The following is a 16,222-nucleotide window of genomic DNA, read 5'->3' on the forward strand; positions in this document are numbered from 1 at the left end:
TGCAGCTGTTGCTGCCATTTGCCGTCAGTCTGGTTTCAGAGGTAAGACCTTATTTTCACAGGAATTTGGCAAGTTGGTGACAGACCTCTTTAACTAACAGGTAGAACCCAGGTGAGACAGCATCCACACAATTTTAGATGCTAAGTGAAGAGTGAAAAGTTGGCCAGAGGGGTGCTACAGTAAAAACTGACTGACCTCAAGGTGGGGGGGGGTCTTTGTTTGGGACTGCTAAGAGATGTCCCCTCCAAACCCCCCAGCAGAGAGACTTCACCTGCCCTTTGCCTCGACTTGCTTTGCCCTGCCTCGACTTACTAATCTACCCTCTTTTGGTGCTGCAGTTGTAATTTGCAGCATTTCTGGATGATGACAAATCACACGTAAAAAAGGAGAGGAGTAAAACAGCATAAATGAAATTTTATTCTGAAAATATGGCAAGAGTCTAAGGCACTTCAAACATTTCAATACACATGACTAAAGTGAATGTGACAAGGTAATAGCATTCCATAAATATGCACTGAGAACTACGCTCAATTCCACTCAAGGGGAAGATACACTGGTACCTCTAATTTTACTCTCCAATAAACATGTATGGAGCTTACAGACTGACACAGTTAATAAAAATATGGTAACAGGACATGTAATTCTTCATGTAGTTTTTAATTATTAAGGATATAAAATGTTGAAAATACTGTGTTAATTTTATAGATACTAGTATCTTTCATATAAAAAGTTATACATTATCCCCAATTAGCAACAACATATTTAGTGAACTTCAGACCTGACAAAAGGCTCTATCCCCAATACCTACCCACTCACCCACCAGCTCAAGATCCACGGAGCTGACTGTATAAGCAACTGCAACTTCTGCATTTCAAAGTAATTAAAAACATCAAAGTCATGTTGGAATGAAATTTATGAAAAGGTTACTGTGATAAACTCTAGGCACAGTAAATATGTTTTAGAATGATTAAAAACAAGCCACCAGGACACCGCTGCATGGATAGCTTTAGAAGTCTTAGGCTGCACATAACGTAGGAAAGGATAATCTATAGCAAAGAAAAACAGGATTTATGCCGGTGTACGGAAAGACAAGTAGATGAGCAAAAGAACAGTTCTGGCTAAGGTTCTCAGCCAAGCACTACTCAACTATATGCTTGCTTCAAGTTTACAGTTTTCTATCTTTAGCACTAGATCTCTGCTTTCACTTTGCTGGTGAGTTCAGGCACAAGACAATTACATTCAGTATCTGTCTCAGTAAAACAGTAACATTTAGCAGCTTAAAGATGGCATAGAGATTTTTACAGATATTCATGCACTACTACTCAAACGTGGCTCTGTGGGTGGGACCAGGAGATGTCTTTCTGCTAAGCCTAGGAGTGCCCTAGAAAAAAGGAAACAACAATTAATCAAAGGGGAATTATTCCAGCCAGCCGAATGACAACACAGCACTCACAAGCACTCTGTTCAATCCCTCGCCTTTAATTGCACAGATTAATCTTCTTTTTTTTTTCCTTTTTTTTTTTTCCTTTTAGAAAGAACAGTGCCTACTAAACATACAGCCACTAACTGAGAGTGCATGTTGTTTAGACAGTGAAACATTTAGCAGCAGTTTATCAGGAGAGTGAGTCAGGGCTCGGAGAGCAGGTGGATAGTTGCCAGCACACTTAGGACAGCTATAACTCCAGAAACAGCTGTGTTTTGGTGACCATGTCAATAGTTGGCATTACAATGACACAACAGCACCTCTGCACACTAGCCAGAGTCAGTGAACCCTGCTAGTGAGCTACCGGTACCCCCAGATAAAAGGGAGAAGATGGAGGTATCCTACAGCCAGGCTTCAGCCTTCTGGAATCAACCTGAATTTAAAAATGTACATTCCACTTACCAGCATAAAAATTATCCTATGAATAAATTTGAAATTTCATGTTCTGTACTGCTGTACAGTTGCCAGGGGGTTAATTTATTGTTTACATTTTACTATTATGTTCAGCTGCAGCAAGTTAAAACACCAACCGTAGGAGGTTGCGTACTAACCGGTGACTGGGTTTTGGAAAAGTTGACATGGGCATAAAGGAGAACCGCTATGTCCTTATGTCCAGCTTCCAGGGCTATTGAAAGTGCTGTGCTGCCATCCTGAGAGGGAAAGGAAGAAATAAGAGAATTAGTGGTTGTGTGCATTAACACATCTCTTAAAAGCCCCATCAGCCCACAGAGAAGGGAAGTTATGAAGTGGAGGCCCTACTGCTCAGACGGTTGTGTTAATTTAGAGTCTTGTTTAATTTCTTTTATTATAATTAAGTGACAATAAGCCTTGCACTGCTGTTTTATGAGGCAGTCCAATTGTCAGAGGCCTCATAATTTCTCTCAACGAGGAGTCTCGATTATTGCTGAGGAAGAATGAGCACACCATTATCACAATAACGTTACATGTAGTGCTGTGTAAGACCAGTGATTTCAGAAGATTGTGCTGTCTGAGAGAAACTACAATGTCAGTGAGGAGTGGAAGAGAAGATAAGGGAGGGATAAATGCTAATCAAATATAATGATAATTGCTGTGTTACAATGATAATTGTTGTGTTATAGCTCCCATTAACCCTAAGAGCAGTTGCATTCATAATTCCAAATGCTCCTTTATGGAAGTCTAACTACAAACAAATGGGCTTTCCTGGTCAAATACTGTCCCCTCAGTTTCTTGGAAGATATTGCTGATTTCAGAAACCATAGTTGTTGAGGCTGCTAGAAGCGAAGAGTGCTTTTGCTGAAAGGGTAATTTATTGACCTGCTGTTTTCCCTTTAGACCATGTTTGGTCCAGCAAAAAGTAGATGTCAGACAACTTGTGATATGAACCTCTGAGCTGTCAGAGCGGCACACTTGTACAAAGCTACCACATCCCCAACTCTGCCTTCCTTGCTTCCTTCCCTTTCTGAAATTGGTGCATCATGTGGCTACAACCACATCCAAGTGGAAAGTCTTCTTATGAGACTACAGGGAGCGATTATACATAAACGTAATTGTCCTGAGCAGACAGGGAGCTAGAAGAGCTGTCCACGACGGTGCAATATAACGCATTACAAATGCACAACAAATACTCAACAGTCAACACCAGGCAAAGCCAAGTTCTTCAAGAGACGTGCTGAATCACTGTCAGAGTGGCACACATCAGTAGGATGAAGCTCAGCTTACTACTGATCATGCTGACTGGAAAAGCATCACTGTCACATTCAGAATAGCTAGGGGAATGCTAAAAATCTCATAATCTCACAGCACAGACAAATCTGTTATAAAACTTATAAGCAGCAGATAAGGTGTACTTGGGAAACTATCAATCTGCCTACAGGAATAGGTAAGCGTCATGTCCCCATAAAGACTTTTATTATTAATAGTGCTAACAGCATCCAGGCTGCAGTAACCTAAGCTGCCCCAAAAAGTGTTTGTTACACTGAGGCCTTCTCCCATTTTCCCCTCAGGCCAGCTGTTACACACCGCTGGCACCATCAGGCAGCTGAGCCGGCTCCTGCAGCAGGTGAATGCATGAACGGAAATGATGTCTCTGCCTCTCTGCAACAGCTTCAATGAATAACCACCTGCTGCCCTCACAAACCCAGGCTCCATCTCAGTGCTCAGTGGGTGAAAGCAATAGGAAGAATGGAAACGTACCCAAGAAGTGATGTTAGCGAGAACACATTACTGGCAAGAAACCAGCTAAGTCAACATTTTCAGGCTTGAGAAGTCTACAGATCAAATTGTGTGCTGACAGCATAGGCTGCAATGATCCTTGCAAACAAGAAATACACAGGAGTCTCACTGGCACTGAAGCCACAGCCTGGATCTGTTTATTGTCAGGACACTGTAGCTTCATGATTGAAACCAAACCTGTACTCTCAAAAGTCATGGTGTAGATACCATGTGAAGATCCTGTGAAGAGAACTGTAGGGCAGATGTTTGCTACGGACACAGAAAAGCAACACAGCAAGGCTCTTGAGTCACCAGATAAGCTCCTAACTGAAAACTGGAAGACTCCTGGGAAAGGGAGAAGGAATATGAGATGTGAAGATGTTTTACCAAGAGCTCACAAGTGTTTTTTCTGTTCTGGCCACTGCACACCTACGGCTAACCATAAAAATTGCTACTGGGTAGGTCTGTTAGAAAAGCAAAGACATTAGCCAAATAATCACAGCATGTGCTACCACTAAGCAGAGGATTCATGCATTTGATACTTCGGCGCTGTGAATCAGAAATTCATGTAAGTAGATTTCAGCAGCACTCCACTGCATAAAAAAACTGAATTAGAAAAACATTCCGGAATGGAGAAGTTATCTGATGAAGCATTATCTGGAAAGGCAACTCACATTGTCCTCCAGGGTGCCATTACACCCAGGCTGAGCCAGCAGAAGTTTGACAATCTCTACATGTCCGTGTTCACTGGCACACATCAGAGCCGTAGAGCCCTCGTCGTCCTGGATATTGACATCTGCACCACAGGCCAGTAAAGCTTTAACCATGTCTATCCGCCCATGACTCACAGCTAGCATCAGTGCGGTCTGACCAGCCTGCATGGAAAGCAGAGGAAAACCCAAATAGATACACAATCAGTGACAAAGCATGCACACTTATTTTTTTGGCACTGTGCTGCTTCTGGGGGAAAAAAAAGATTGTTATTTTATACAGCACAAGGCTCTACTTGCCATTATTTAAATACCTTTTAGGCATAATATATACCACATTCACATAGCTATTTATTACATTAATGGAACATATCAGACCTATTTCCGGACATCTGGAGTTCCTTGGAAGGAACTAAATGGTGCAAAATTTCTAAATGCCTCCCCAAATTCAGTAATGGTTCTTTCATACTGTATTCAACCTTCATTTTTAGAAGAGATCCAGACCTGAGGCTCAACTGTTCTTCCATGGCCCCATTTTGCATACAGCAATCATCACACAAACATCAAAGACCGCGGAGGGGGAGAGTGAAGGAGTGCAAAAGCTGAACCGACAGAGTGGGGATGGGAGCATGGAAGGAAAGATAAAAAGACACGGGAGTGAGAACTGTGTCTTGTGAATCATTTGACTGACCTGGCTGGCTTTCGCATTCACGTCCCCACAGCTGAACAGTTCCTCCACTATCCTCATGTCCTTCTCTGCTTCCACAGCTGCAAGTGCAGCAAGCATGATGGGGGTATAGCCGGCCTTGTTCTGATGATTTACGTTACAGACATCTGCAGAAGGATGAGATAATTTCTTTGGAAAGCAGGAACCCAAAAAAGCAGCAATTGTGCTAATGAACTGAATAAACTGTTAGTAGAGCAGCCTATAAAAAGAAAATGCAGCAATTGCTCTCATAATGGAAGCAATTCAAGGGAGAGAGGAGAAGAAAAAAAGATGAACAGGAGTGCTCTTGAGCCTGAGAAAGAAAAGGATTCTCTTCTACTATGCGTGCAACACAAGGGAGAGCACAAAGCCATTTTATATGTCATCATTTAGGGCTTTCTTTTTGTGTTTTTTTTCTTTTGTAAAAGCAAAAGGTCTGAAATTTGACATGACCATCAGGGTCATGGGTCCAAACCCCAGGAAGACCATCAGGAGAGGCTTAAGCTCCGCTCCTGAGGAGATCCACTCTGCAAAAACAAAACCAGCCCAGCAACGTGGGCAGTGGAAAAGCTGTTTCTCCTCAGCAGAAACATTTTCCTGTAATTGGTTTTATTTTAAAGATCTGCAAGCGTACTTTGACATGTTTTGGAGCTACAGGAAAAACCTTTCACGTAAAGACTGTTTCCAGCTCTACAGAGTATTTGACTGCGAACAGAAGTACTCTGGGAACATATACAGTTAAGTCCTCTGACTAGTGCCAGCAGCTGACAAGAGTTCTCCTTTTTGTTCAAGTCTAACCTCTAGTCTGTCCCTGTTCCTAAAATTCTACAGAAATCCGGCAGGGCTTATTAGTTTACCAGGCAGCAGGGCTTTCAGTGTGCTCATCATATTGGAAAGCAAGGACTCAGACTTACATAAACAGTATCTGTAGACTTGGGGTTAAATTGCACCACAGATATCTTAACAAGCAAAAATGTTTCAGGAAATTTTTCAGATTTATTGCCAAGCTTTTTTTTGTGGTTTTTTGGGGGTTTTTTTGGTTGTTTTTTTTTTTTTTTTTTAAGTGAAAAGAACATTGCAGAAGCAATATAAGTGCAGACATAAGAAAATGTACATTTTTTCATGTTCCATAGACATCACCTGTGTTACCTTGTAACTAGTAGCCCAACCTTACTTTCAGAAGTCACTTCTGGGAAGCTACTGCAGCCACAGAACATGACACTCTGCTACATGCATTACTTAATGAGTAATCAGTAATTATTGGAAGTGATGCTCTCCTACTCTGACTAGACTACTTCAGCAGAGGGGTGTTTTCTGTCATATTTCAGACCCTTTTCTATATGGCTAATGAGCAGAACTGTTTTCCTATTTGTCCTCTTGGTAACACTGCATACAGAGGAGTCTTGTCTCATCTTCTCTTCCCACCAAACAAACAGACATGGAGTTCTTGGACCAAGAATCTGCCTGTGATATAACCACATTGCAAAGTTGACTGTAGTGACCATTCCGACATGGTTCAGAGGAAGACTGGTGAAACTTGAAAGAATTTGCCTGTTCGCAAATATGTTCCAAGTGCTGGCATGTGCAGTGTGCTCCCACACACCTGGCACTAGTCACGGTTGTTGGATTTTACAGCTAAACCCCTCTGTCTTCATAGGAATACACCAGCCGCTGTAAACTACAGGAGTCCTGACTTCCAGCAACAGAGGAGTGTACTCATGCCACCCTGAGATACCCGGGGAAGCGGAGGGGCAGCTTCCTCCCACCGCTGCTGCAGAGCTAGCCTGCTGCATTTCTCTGTGCTCCTGACATTCCCTGCATTCCCCCACCATGACTCACTCTTCCCAACAGGCTGCCTTCAAACAGGACTAGAGATTTCAAAGCTCTCTCTTTCCTGCTGAGGAAGTCTTTGCAGTCACAGACTGTGCTGGGTTATCAACGCTGAGATCTGTATCATTAATATCCTTGTTTAGCTCATGTTACCCTTCTGGTTTTACAAATATTACTAGGCTTACACTCCAGCCATGTCGTTGACCTAGTTAAGCTTCACAACCAACCATGACAGGTTTTATAACTAGTTTAGGTAAAGAAACTTCAGTCAGGGAGCAAAACCAGCCTTAACAGATCACATCCTGCTGGGGACCAGCTCCAACGTGTGACCTTCTGCTGGCTGCCTTCTGGCTTAGTGCACGTGGGGAGCAGATGCTCTGGAGTCTCCCCTCTGCATGTGCGTGGCAGGGGGACTAAGAGAAGGAAGCAACAAAAGCAACTAAATGAAGCATCATCACATTGCTCATGAATCAGGGAAATGCTCCTATGTGGCAGAATGCCACACTGCTCCAGTTTCTCAGGAGAGCAGAACAGACATGCCAAGGTGATGGCCAGAAAAAAAGCTTCTGTACTGTTCTAGTAAGATAAAGCTATACTAGTTTGAGTGTTTAACTTGGATATTTATACCTGAATGCATCTTTCTCCACCAGCACCCTACCTTTGGCTGAGGAGCAGCTGCACTGCCTCCAGAGAAAACTGGTGGAGGCTGGTGCTGCTGAACTTGGGCTACAGTCCAGGAGTCCGGGATCTGCCTATCTGTCCCAAACACTGGTCAACTCTGTATATAATTTACTTGAGTGTTTTTGTAACTTGTTCAAGAGCCATCACCATCACCTCCAAAGCGAGCACTAGAAACAAGTATACTAGACTACCCAAGTGTCTATGTAACTGTTAACAGTTAAAACAGCTGCTGGAGGAGGCCCAAACTTGACCTCTTGCTCATCAAGAATTCCACCCGTGAGGATTGCAAAAAAAAAAAAAAAAAAACCAACAACAAAGAAGTCAACCTACTTGCATCCAGAAGAAGCTTCACAATTTCAAAGTTAGAATGCGAGACACTGTAATGCAGAGCTGTGTTTCCGTTTCCATCTGCCATATTGATGATATGTCTGAGGACAGCAGGAGAAATCTCTTCAAAAGCAGTTATGTAGTCTCCGACCATTTCAGGGACAGCTGACTTCTGACTTGAGACACGAAACCACTCGTGCTGGATGGTATTTAAACAAAACCTCTGCCAAAACCAAGACAGAAAAATTTAGATATGGGCAATCTATTTAAAGGATTTTCCATCCCACAAACCAGTGATGCGGGAGGTCAGGCCTTTTTTAGTCAAATGTGGGAAGAAAGTAGTCAGCTCACAAACAAGATGTACGGACTGAAGCTTCCCCTCTGACTAACCCCCTCTTTAAAACACCAATTGTTTACCTCCTCTCATTTTACCTTATTTTCAGGAATGGTTGACCTCTGAGGGCACAAAATATTAGGATGAGATTACCCCCAGAATTAATGGGTGTCAAATACTGGTGAACAGAAAAAAGACTTGGAGTAACCACTTCCACGAAATACTTAACTAAGTTTATAAAACACTGATGAACCCAAGACTAAGAGCAGTGGTAAAGCACATTTCTCAGGGACTTAAAACAACAGCATGCTAAGGCATGCAATTAGGCCCAACCCTGAGGCATGAATTACAAAATGCACAAAGTATAGGAGAACTGGCTGGACAGCAGTTCTGCAGGAGAAGAGATGGGCATTACAGACAATCACGAGCTGAACCTCAGTCAACACTGTAATGAAAAAGGTGAATACTGTTTTGGGGTGAATAAACAGATGTATAGCTTGCACAGCATGTGATGCAGTCTCTTCTCTTCACCTGTCACTGTGAAGGCAACAGCTGGACTACCTCGTCTAGTCCAATCACTGAATGACATGTAAGATTTGGTCAAAACAGTTTCAAAGGTGAACAGTGAGAAAGATTAGAAGTCAAGGAAATCTGATCTACGGGACGGACACTTGTGCTGAAAGAACGGCTGGGGAAAGGAACACCGTAGGATTTTCACAGTGCACAAGGCTGTTGCAGTGAGAAAAGAGAACTTGCTCTTCACCTGCAGGATGGCTGGCTGTCGTAGGAAGGGATTTCAGCAGCAACGAGAAGATGCAGGTTAGACATTCAGGATGAACCATTGGTATGGACTGAGGGTGGAGGGTAGGAAACTCTCGGGCCAGATAACTGTCTGCTGGGAACAACATAGCTAGAGCAGATCTAGCTGTGAGCCAAGGTGGCTCCTGCAGTCACTGCCAGCTCTGACTTTCTTGAGACCATTTCTATGACCTGGAAGGACCACCATGTCCTTCTTCTCTTCCTATAAACCCCCACCTGCAAAGTGGCCAGTAAGTTCAAGGACGATTTTGCGGAGAAGACACTCAGCACACTTCTCTAGCCTCTATGGAAAACACAGAGGACCTGTACCAGTAGTTCTAGAGGGGGACTACGTCTGGTAAAGGGAGAATATTCTATACACATCAGTACTACATATATACCTGTACTACCTACCCATATGTACGGAATATTCGACATTAGTACTACTATAATAAAAACTTACAAGGTCCAACCATTTGAGTTAAGAGACCACGCATATTGTGAACAGACTTGAAACACAAAAGTGGTCATAAAGTGACACAATATAAATATTTTTTTTAATTTTAGGCACTACTGAGTGCAAAATACCACTAAGAAATAATTTTTACAGTCACAGTATCACACGCATTATTAAGTAAATGGTACACTTTTTTAATTCAAGTGATCCATCACATCCCAAAAGGAACAGTCTGCAGCTCTTTCTGGTGTAAACAGCAGCTACAAGAGCAGAGTGTGTTGGAAGAGGCTGGGACAATTCATTTGGATCCCTGGCTGTACTGAAGTTTACCCTTTTTGGACAAGATTTCTTTATCAGCTGACAGAGAACAAGAGCTGATTAGTCTGCAGTTCCCAGCTACAAAGCACCACTTGTGCTGGCAAACACTTCAAGCACAAGAAAGAAACATGTAAATTCAAATTATACTTCCAAGGCAGAGACTATCACCTGGTTATGCCATTTTTGACACTTTCAACTCTGACTGGGCCTGAAGCATTTGTTGTTTGAATGCCTAAACTACTCCTGAAGGACTGACACAGGATTAAAAACCACCTGTCACAACTGTATTAAACAACCTTTCAAAACATTCCCTGGCCCACAAATGTCAGAACTGGACACAGACAGTATTTGTATCTATGTCTTACAGACAGTATTATTGTCTTCAAGAAGCTGCAGATGCTGCACCATAGAGGAGACTGGCACTGGATTGTTGCCTTTTACATCACCGCACAACTATAACAAATGCAAAATTCAAATTTATATCACTAAGTGGTGTTCCTTTGCTTTCAGATTGCTCCCACAAAGTAGCATAGGCAATTCCTCTATGAGGCATATAGGCAACTCCTATATAAAGCAAATACAACCTTTTATTCTTGAGACAAGGTTTTAACAATGAATCCTCCTTATTCCCTGCTCACTGATAAAAGCTACCAGCACAGTAAGCGGGACAGAAGCAGTATCCCTGTGCTTAGGAGGCAGGGCACGTGCAGATTCGGAACAGACCAAGCTTTTGTCATGGGAAGCAACAGGCTCCTCACCCCACGCAGTCTCTTAAGGCAAGGCCTGAGAGCTGCCCACAGCAGTGCTAAAGCAACACTTACATAAGTAACACAGGAATGCACGGATGTGTTGACACTGCGCTTTCATGTTACTATTTTTATGTGCATGCCTTCGGACCACAACACCCCAGCAGACAAAACACAAGTACATTCTCTTGACTGAAGTCTCCTGATAGAAAAAGCACTTTGTGAGTCTCCAGGAAAGATGAAATCTCCTCTGCCTAGCTGGTCCTGCAAAACCAGAGGTTATCCCTCCGTAAAGTTTTTCTGTTGCAGCTCAGAGAGAATTTTGCCCTGCATTGCTTACCACATCTTTGTTGGTCAATGCCTTAGGGTCATCAATGTTGTTTCTCAGCAGGTGACAGGCAGAAAGCATCTTTTCACTTAGTTCATATCTGAGGGAGACAGCAGAACACACGGCATGTTTCATTTTTTCTCTTGGCATTTCAGCATAGAAACATTTACCTTTCTGAAAGTCATGTGGGAATGAGTGTTTCCAGGCAAGCCATCGGCTTGCTGCAACGCAGAATCTGCTCTGGCAGCTCCTCTGCATGGGGACTCCCTCCACAGTGAGAGGAGCTGCTGGCGGGGCCGTGGACCTCTGCGAGGAGGAAAAATGTGTTTCCCAGATGTAGCTGGGAAGAGCAGCGGGAACGGAAAGCAGGCGACCCATCTCTTCTGTGCTATACACTTGGCAATCCTTCTAGTGGAAATTCTCACCTACTGCTGTACAACTGCAGAGCATGTATTATATAGTCTGTGCTTTGAGTACTTGATGAACAAGAGGAAATGCCGATAGTTGTGACAGAATTAACTGGTGGGAAAGGGCGCAGGCGGTGCCTTCCTGCCAGCTCTCATTTATTCCCAGCCGTTCTCATCCCATCCACTCTGGAAATTTACTCTCTTTCTGCAGTCCCCCTTCATGTTTTCACTTCTACCCCCTTTTCACCACAAATTTCAAAACTCAGGGAACAGGTGAAAATAGGAAGTCCCATGACCATGCCACATGGCACGGCAGGCTGTGGCCAACCACCTCTGCCTAGAACCTGCCACAGAGGATAATGGCAATTTCCCAGCAAAATTCTCCCAAAAAGCGGAGGGGCTAACACGCTCATGTGTAAGGCAGGCATTTTAGCCTCCCAGGGTTACAAGTCAGCTGCTGGTGCTTCCAGAGCAATGAAATGCTCCACCATCGAATGGACCATGCTCGGTACCAGGTGGCCATGTACCCTCTTCCCCTCGAACGGCACTGCCAGGGCAGCCAGCTTGCAAAGAGCCATGCTCCTCAAGTTCACCTGGCTATCTGTTGTCCTGCTGCCCCTCTTCACCACCACCTCTTGCTAGGGTAAATCTAAGTTAGAGAGCACCTTTGAGAAACTGCCCATCTTTTTCTGCAACCTGTAAAGTAACAGGCTACAGTACTGTATAAAGCAAGCTCAGGGCACTTTAAAACTCACGGCTCCAAGGCCTATGAATAGCCCTTAATTATAAATTTCTGCATCTCTTTTATTTAACAGTTGATAATTACAGATAAGTTTGATGCTAAGCTATATCTCCAGTGAAACATGACATTAGTTTTGTCTTAGCTTTTTTACTGTTTTATTCCACTTCCATAATTTTCCAAGCTAGCGCACTTGTAAACATCTGTCAAACCCAGTATCTACAAAATGTCCCTTCACGATCTATGTTTATAGTTGCTTTTGTCCATTCACTCACCAAGAATCAGTGAAAACTCACCACACTGCTGCTTTCCATGTGCCAAACCCCCCCCCCAAAACAGCCCTGCCTGTCAAATGCTACCTTACACAGCTCATTACCAGCAATCTGAAAAGCAACTTAGACATGAAATGCTGAACAAGTGCATGATGGTGGCCTTAAAGTATATGATAGTATATGATCCATATGAAATACATGATCTCAGGGTTGGACAACCTCCTTGCTGCTGTACCCCACCATCTTATTGAGCAGTACCAGCCACAGTTGAGATGCCATGGTAGGTGCAAATGGAAGGTGCGTTTCCAGCAGGCTGCTGACTTGGTGTGCATGGTTCAAGACTCATTTGCTTGCTTACTTACTGTTTTACAGACCAGGCTGTTAACAAGGCGTTGTCTGCTCCCAAACGAGTGCCATCTGTGAACTGGCAGAGCCTCTGCTGGCACGGAGCTACTGGGGCCTGGACAATTTAAAGCCGCTGGGGTCAGCCGCTGGAATGGACACCCTCTGAGACCTTCTACCCACTCGCACACGCAGTCGTTTTGCCACAAAACCACCTCTGGCTACCCACTCGAGGAGGAGGGAAGTGGGCAGCAGTCGAGCAGCGATGGGGGCTGGTGATTTCTGCACCAGCATGGGCACAGCCCAGGTCTCGCACCGTGCAACAAGGCAGTGGTAACCCCCTCAGAGGTGCTCAGGAAAGGGCGAGCAGCCTACCTCTCTCTGATTTCCACCTCCTCGGCCTCGCACTCCTGGGGCGGGCTGTCCTTCTCTGCCCCCATGGCGCAGACCTCCGAGGCGCAGGGCATGGGCTGCCCCTCCTCCGTGTGCTGGTCATGGGGGTACTCGTGGCCCTCGCACTCCTCCTCTGAATCTGAGGAGGAGCTCTCCTCGGAGCTGGAGTCGTCGCTGGACGTCGTCTCATACCTGGGAGGGGGGAGAACAGGCAGGGGCAGGGGTGTTTGCTCAGCACCATTCAGCAGCAGGCAGTACCTGCCTGCGCTGCACAAGTTGAAAAAAGTCTTGCAAAGGCTCAGTCCTCCTGTTTTCTACTCAGAGAACTTCGCTACTCGCTGAATTCAGCATCACTGTCAACTGACATGGTGATTATTATACATGCAGGGTGTAATGAAAGAACAACCATCTTTTTTAAACAGAAGTCTTAACACACTGTCAGACCTTGCTTAGCCCCAAAATGAAATTACTTTGTTCAGAGTAAACTGTGTTGTTGCCTTACTAGGCAGATACATGCAGGGAAGCTAACAAACCTGTCTAAAGACAACAGCCACAATTTTAACCTTTTTCCTGTGACAATCCAAAGCATTTTGATATTTTAAGTGAAATATAAGTGATTTGGGCAATTATAATGCTGATTCTAATGAACTGCCTTATCTCACGAACTTCAACAGCTGATGAATTAATGAACTAAGCCCATTCTTCTAATGTACAGTAGTGATTTATGTATGATAACATTTCCCCACTATAAGTAATAACACTTTTAGCCAATATGTATGAAATGAAGTAATTGCGATATTTAGGCTATATGCTGCACATGGCATTGTGCAGAAAAACTAATTGTAAGGAAAAATTAATCTGAGAAAAGGGCTAGAAAAGCTACATAAAAACAATGTGGTGAAACCACTTTAAAGTTCTTTGCAACATTCTGCAAGAGTAATATTTTAAAAGAATGTACTTTTCCATACTGTTTTCTGTATTTGTGTAGCAAAGTTTCTGTATTAATCTAGTGCAAAGCTAGAAAAGTTAATTCTTAGGTAACGCCATCTCTTGCTGTATTGTTCAACAGCACAATGCCATGCTTGTCAGTTGCCAAAGACATATTAAAGTTTTCCTTACTAAAATATTGCCTGAGAAACGTTCCCACGGTTCTTTGAGCTTTTTAATTTCCAGCGTTAAATTTGGCAGCAACCTAATCTACAGGTACTTGAGACTGATGCCACTTATAACTTGCAAGCACAAAAGGTTCACACAGAATTCAGATGAGCTCATCTGTTTCGTTCTTCCCTCCGGATCCTTAAACTCAGCACATGCACCTCAGCCTGAAGGACAGGCAAAAGCTATGCATGAGCTCCCGGGTTCCTCCTTTCCTTCCCACCGTGAAAATGCTACAATGACAGATTTTTTTTGGAGACAGGTCTCTTACCCGCCATTAATGCCAACAAACTGCAGGTTCTTCTTGGTGTTGCTCAAATCCTTTTTCCCGTCCCTTTTCTTCATGATAGATTTGAGTGTGTTATCATTATTAGTACATACTGTTGAAAAGGGAGGCAAAGCACACGCATCAATACAAATCTGTACCCAGCCTTGACTGCAGCAGCTTTAGACAATTTTTCAAAACAGCTTTTTGTTTAATTTACCAACTGAAGCTGTGCTTTCTAATCTTTTTATACATACAGTCATGGTGTGAGAGGCACATTGGAAATATAGAAGAATGCTTCCAAAAACAACTCTGAAAACAGAAAACTAGTTTAGCCTAACTCTCCCATCTTCCAACATGCTGCTAATCTTTATGATGTTTTAGAAAACTTTAAGAAAAGACACGTGCTTTTTTTCTTCTTTGCTATCTGTGAAAGACTTCTAATGTTGAAATGGGTTACTCTATTAAGAAAATCTTAATTCTTGTTATCAGATGACAGCAGCTCATTGCCAGAACTAATGCATTAGTACAGACGGCACATTTAACAATAACCTATTCAACAGGGTGGGGAGGTTCAATCAAGGCTGGTCTTTTAGCATTCACCGAAACAACTTTTAAACCATTCTCTAAGCAGAAGACAGGTAAAACACTCATACAAATTTAGGTTTGCAAAAAAAACCCCAAACCAGTATGTTCTATTAACTCCTTCTCTCTCAGTACATTTTTCTTCTTTACGTGGCACTTCACTGATGCGCTACATTCTGCCATGCAACAACTAACCCCTATCTGCAGACACAGGGTCTCACCCTGTGACTTTCCCCACAGCCACATCTTTTCCTGCTTTCGCAATTTTGAGAACCCTGACAAGCTCCTTTAACTGTATTTCATATTCAAACTCCATCAGCATGATGAAAGGTCAATGTGAGCCAGTTATTACCATAGAGGCCAGAGGCAAGCTGGTCATCTGTCAGGTTAATTGGAGAGAGAGTTTTGTCCTGAGAAGAAAAAGACTTCCTGCCCCGAACGGCTTCCACCAGGGGAGTCTTCCTCTCCTCCTGAGCAGGCACAACCTCCTGCTCCAATTTCAGCATTCGCAAATTTGAAGTTAAGTGGGCGTTTGCAAGTTGGCCGTGAGGGATGTACTCCAAAGTAGCACCTGCCAGAGAAGACAGTAGGCATCATGGAGGAGTCAGACCAAAACATTTCCGTCAACACTGTGATCAACAGGGCGGAAGGTTGAGGTGGGGGGGGAAGGGCAACACTTGTGCTCTACAATACTCTTTTCTGAGGGAGGATCCAATAGGAAAAGGGCGTGATTGCTTTCAGAAAGCACAAAAAAAAAAAAAAAGCAAGCAGTGAGTTTTTCTTTCCACGAAAACATAAAACGCAAAGAAAAACTACAAAGATATTTGCTTTAAAATGGATAAAAAGAGTGCTCCTTCCTTCTCCTTCTCTTTCGGTACCTGCAGTGACCCCAGCTCCTGCCACCCTGGCTCCGGGGGGACTTGCTGAGCTGCTCCTTGCTGACGTGCCTGAAGAGCATGTTCACGGGCTCTGCACGTTCCTTCTGCAAGAGCAGTGCCCTTTTAATCTTACTTTTTTAAAGAAATGGCACTTTCCATGAAAGCAGAAACTTTTCAGGAAACTTTCCTTTTTGCCATCATTCCACTAATTCTTGAAGTTATATACTTATATACCCGTTACTGAGCCAACTGCAATAAACTCCCACCCACTGCTT

At 43.5% G+C, this 16,222-nt stretch overlaps 1 protein-coding gene across 5 annotated transcripts in view; it reads right to left on the reverse strand.

The window, feature by feature from the left end:
- Window positions 1–394: 394 nt before the first annotated feature.
- The window catches only part of KANK1 (KN motif and ankyrin repeat domains 1), a 130,369-nt gene continuing 114,541 nt past the window's right edge, over window positions 395–16,222 (reverse strand). For all 5 annotated transcript variants that reach the window (XM_075739485.1, XM_075739486.1, XM_075739482.1 and 2 more), the window contains 9 exons: window positions 15,422–15,640; window positions 14,491–14,599; window positions 13,047–13,256; window positions 10,924–11,011; window positions 7,934–8,153; window positions 5,078–5,220; window positions 4,351–4,551; window positions 2,035–2,133; window positions 395–1,381 (listed from right to left, as the gene is read on the reverse strand). In XM_075739485.1, the coding sequence (XP_075595600.1) occupies window positions 1,319–1,381; window positions 2,035–2,133; window positions 4,351–4,551; window positions 5,078–5,220; window positions 7,934–8,153; window positions 10,924–11,011; window positions 13,047–13,256; window positions 14,491–14,599; window positions 15,422–15,640 (1,352 nt within the window). In that variant the 3' untranslated portion in view covers window positions 395–1,318. The remainder of the gene's footprint in view (window positions 1,382–2,034; window positions 2,134–4,350; window positions 4,552–5,077; window positions 5,221–7,933; window positions 8,154–10,923; window positions 11,012–13,046; window positions 13,257–14,490; window positions 14,600–15,421; window positions 15,641–16,222) is intronic.

Source organism: Balearica regulorum, chromosome Z (assembly GCF_011004875.1).
Source record: "Balearica regulorum gibbericeps isolate bBalReg1 chromosome Z, bBalReg1.pri, whole genome shotgun sequence".
Lineage (NCBI taxonomy): Eukaryota > Metazoa > Chordata > Aves > Gruiformes > Gruidae > Balearica > Balearica regulorum.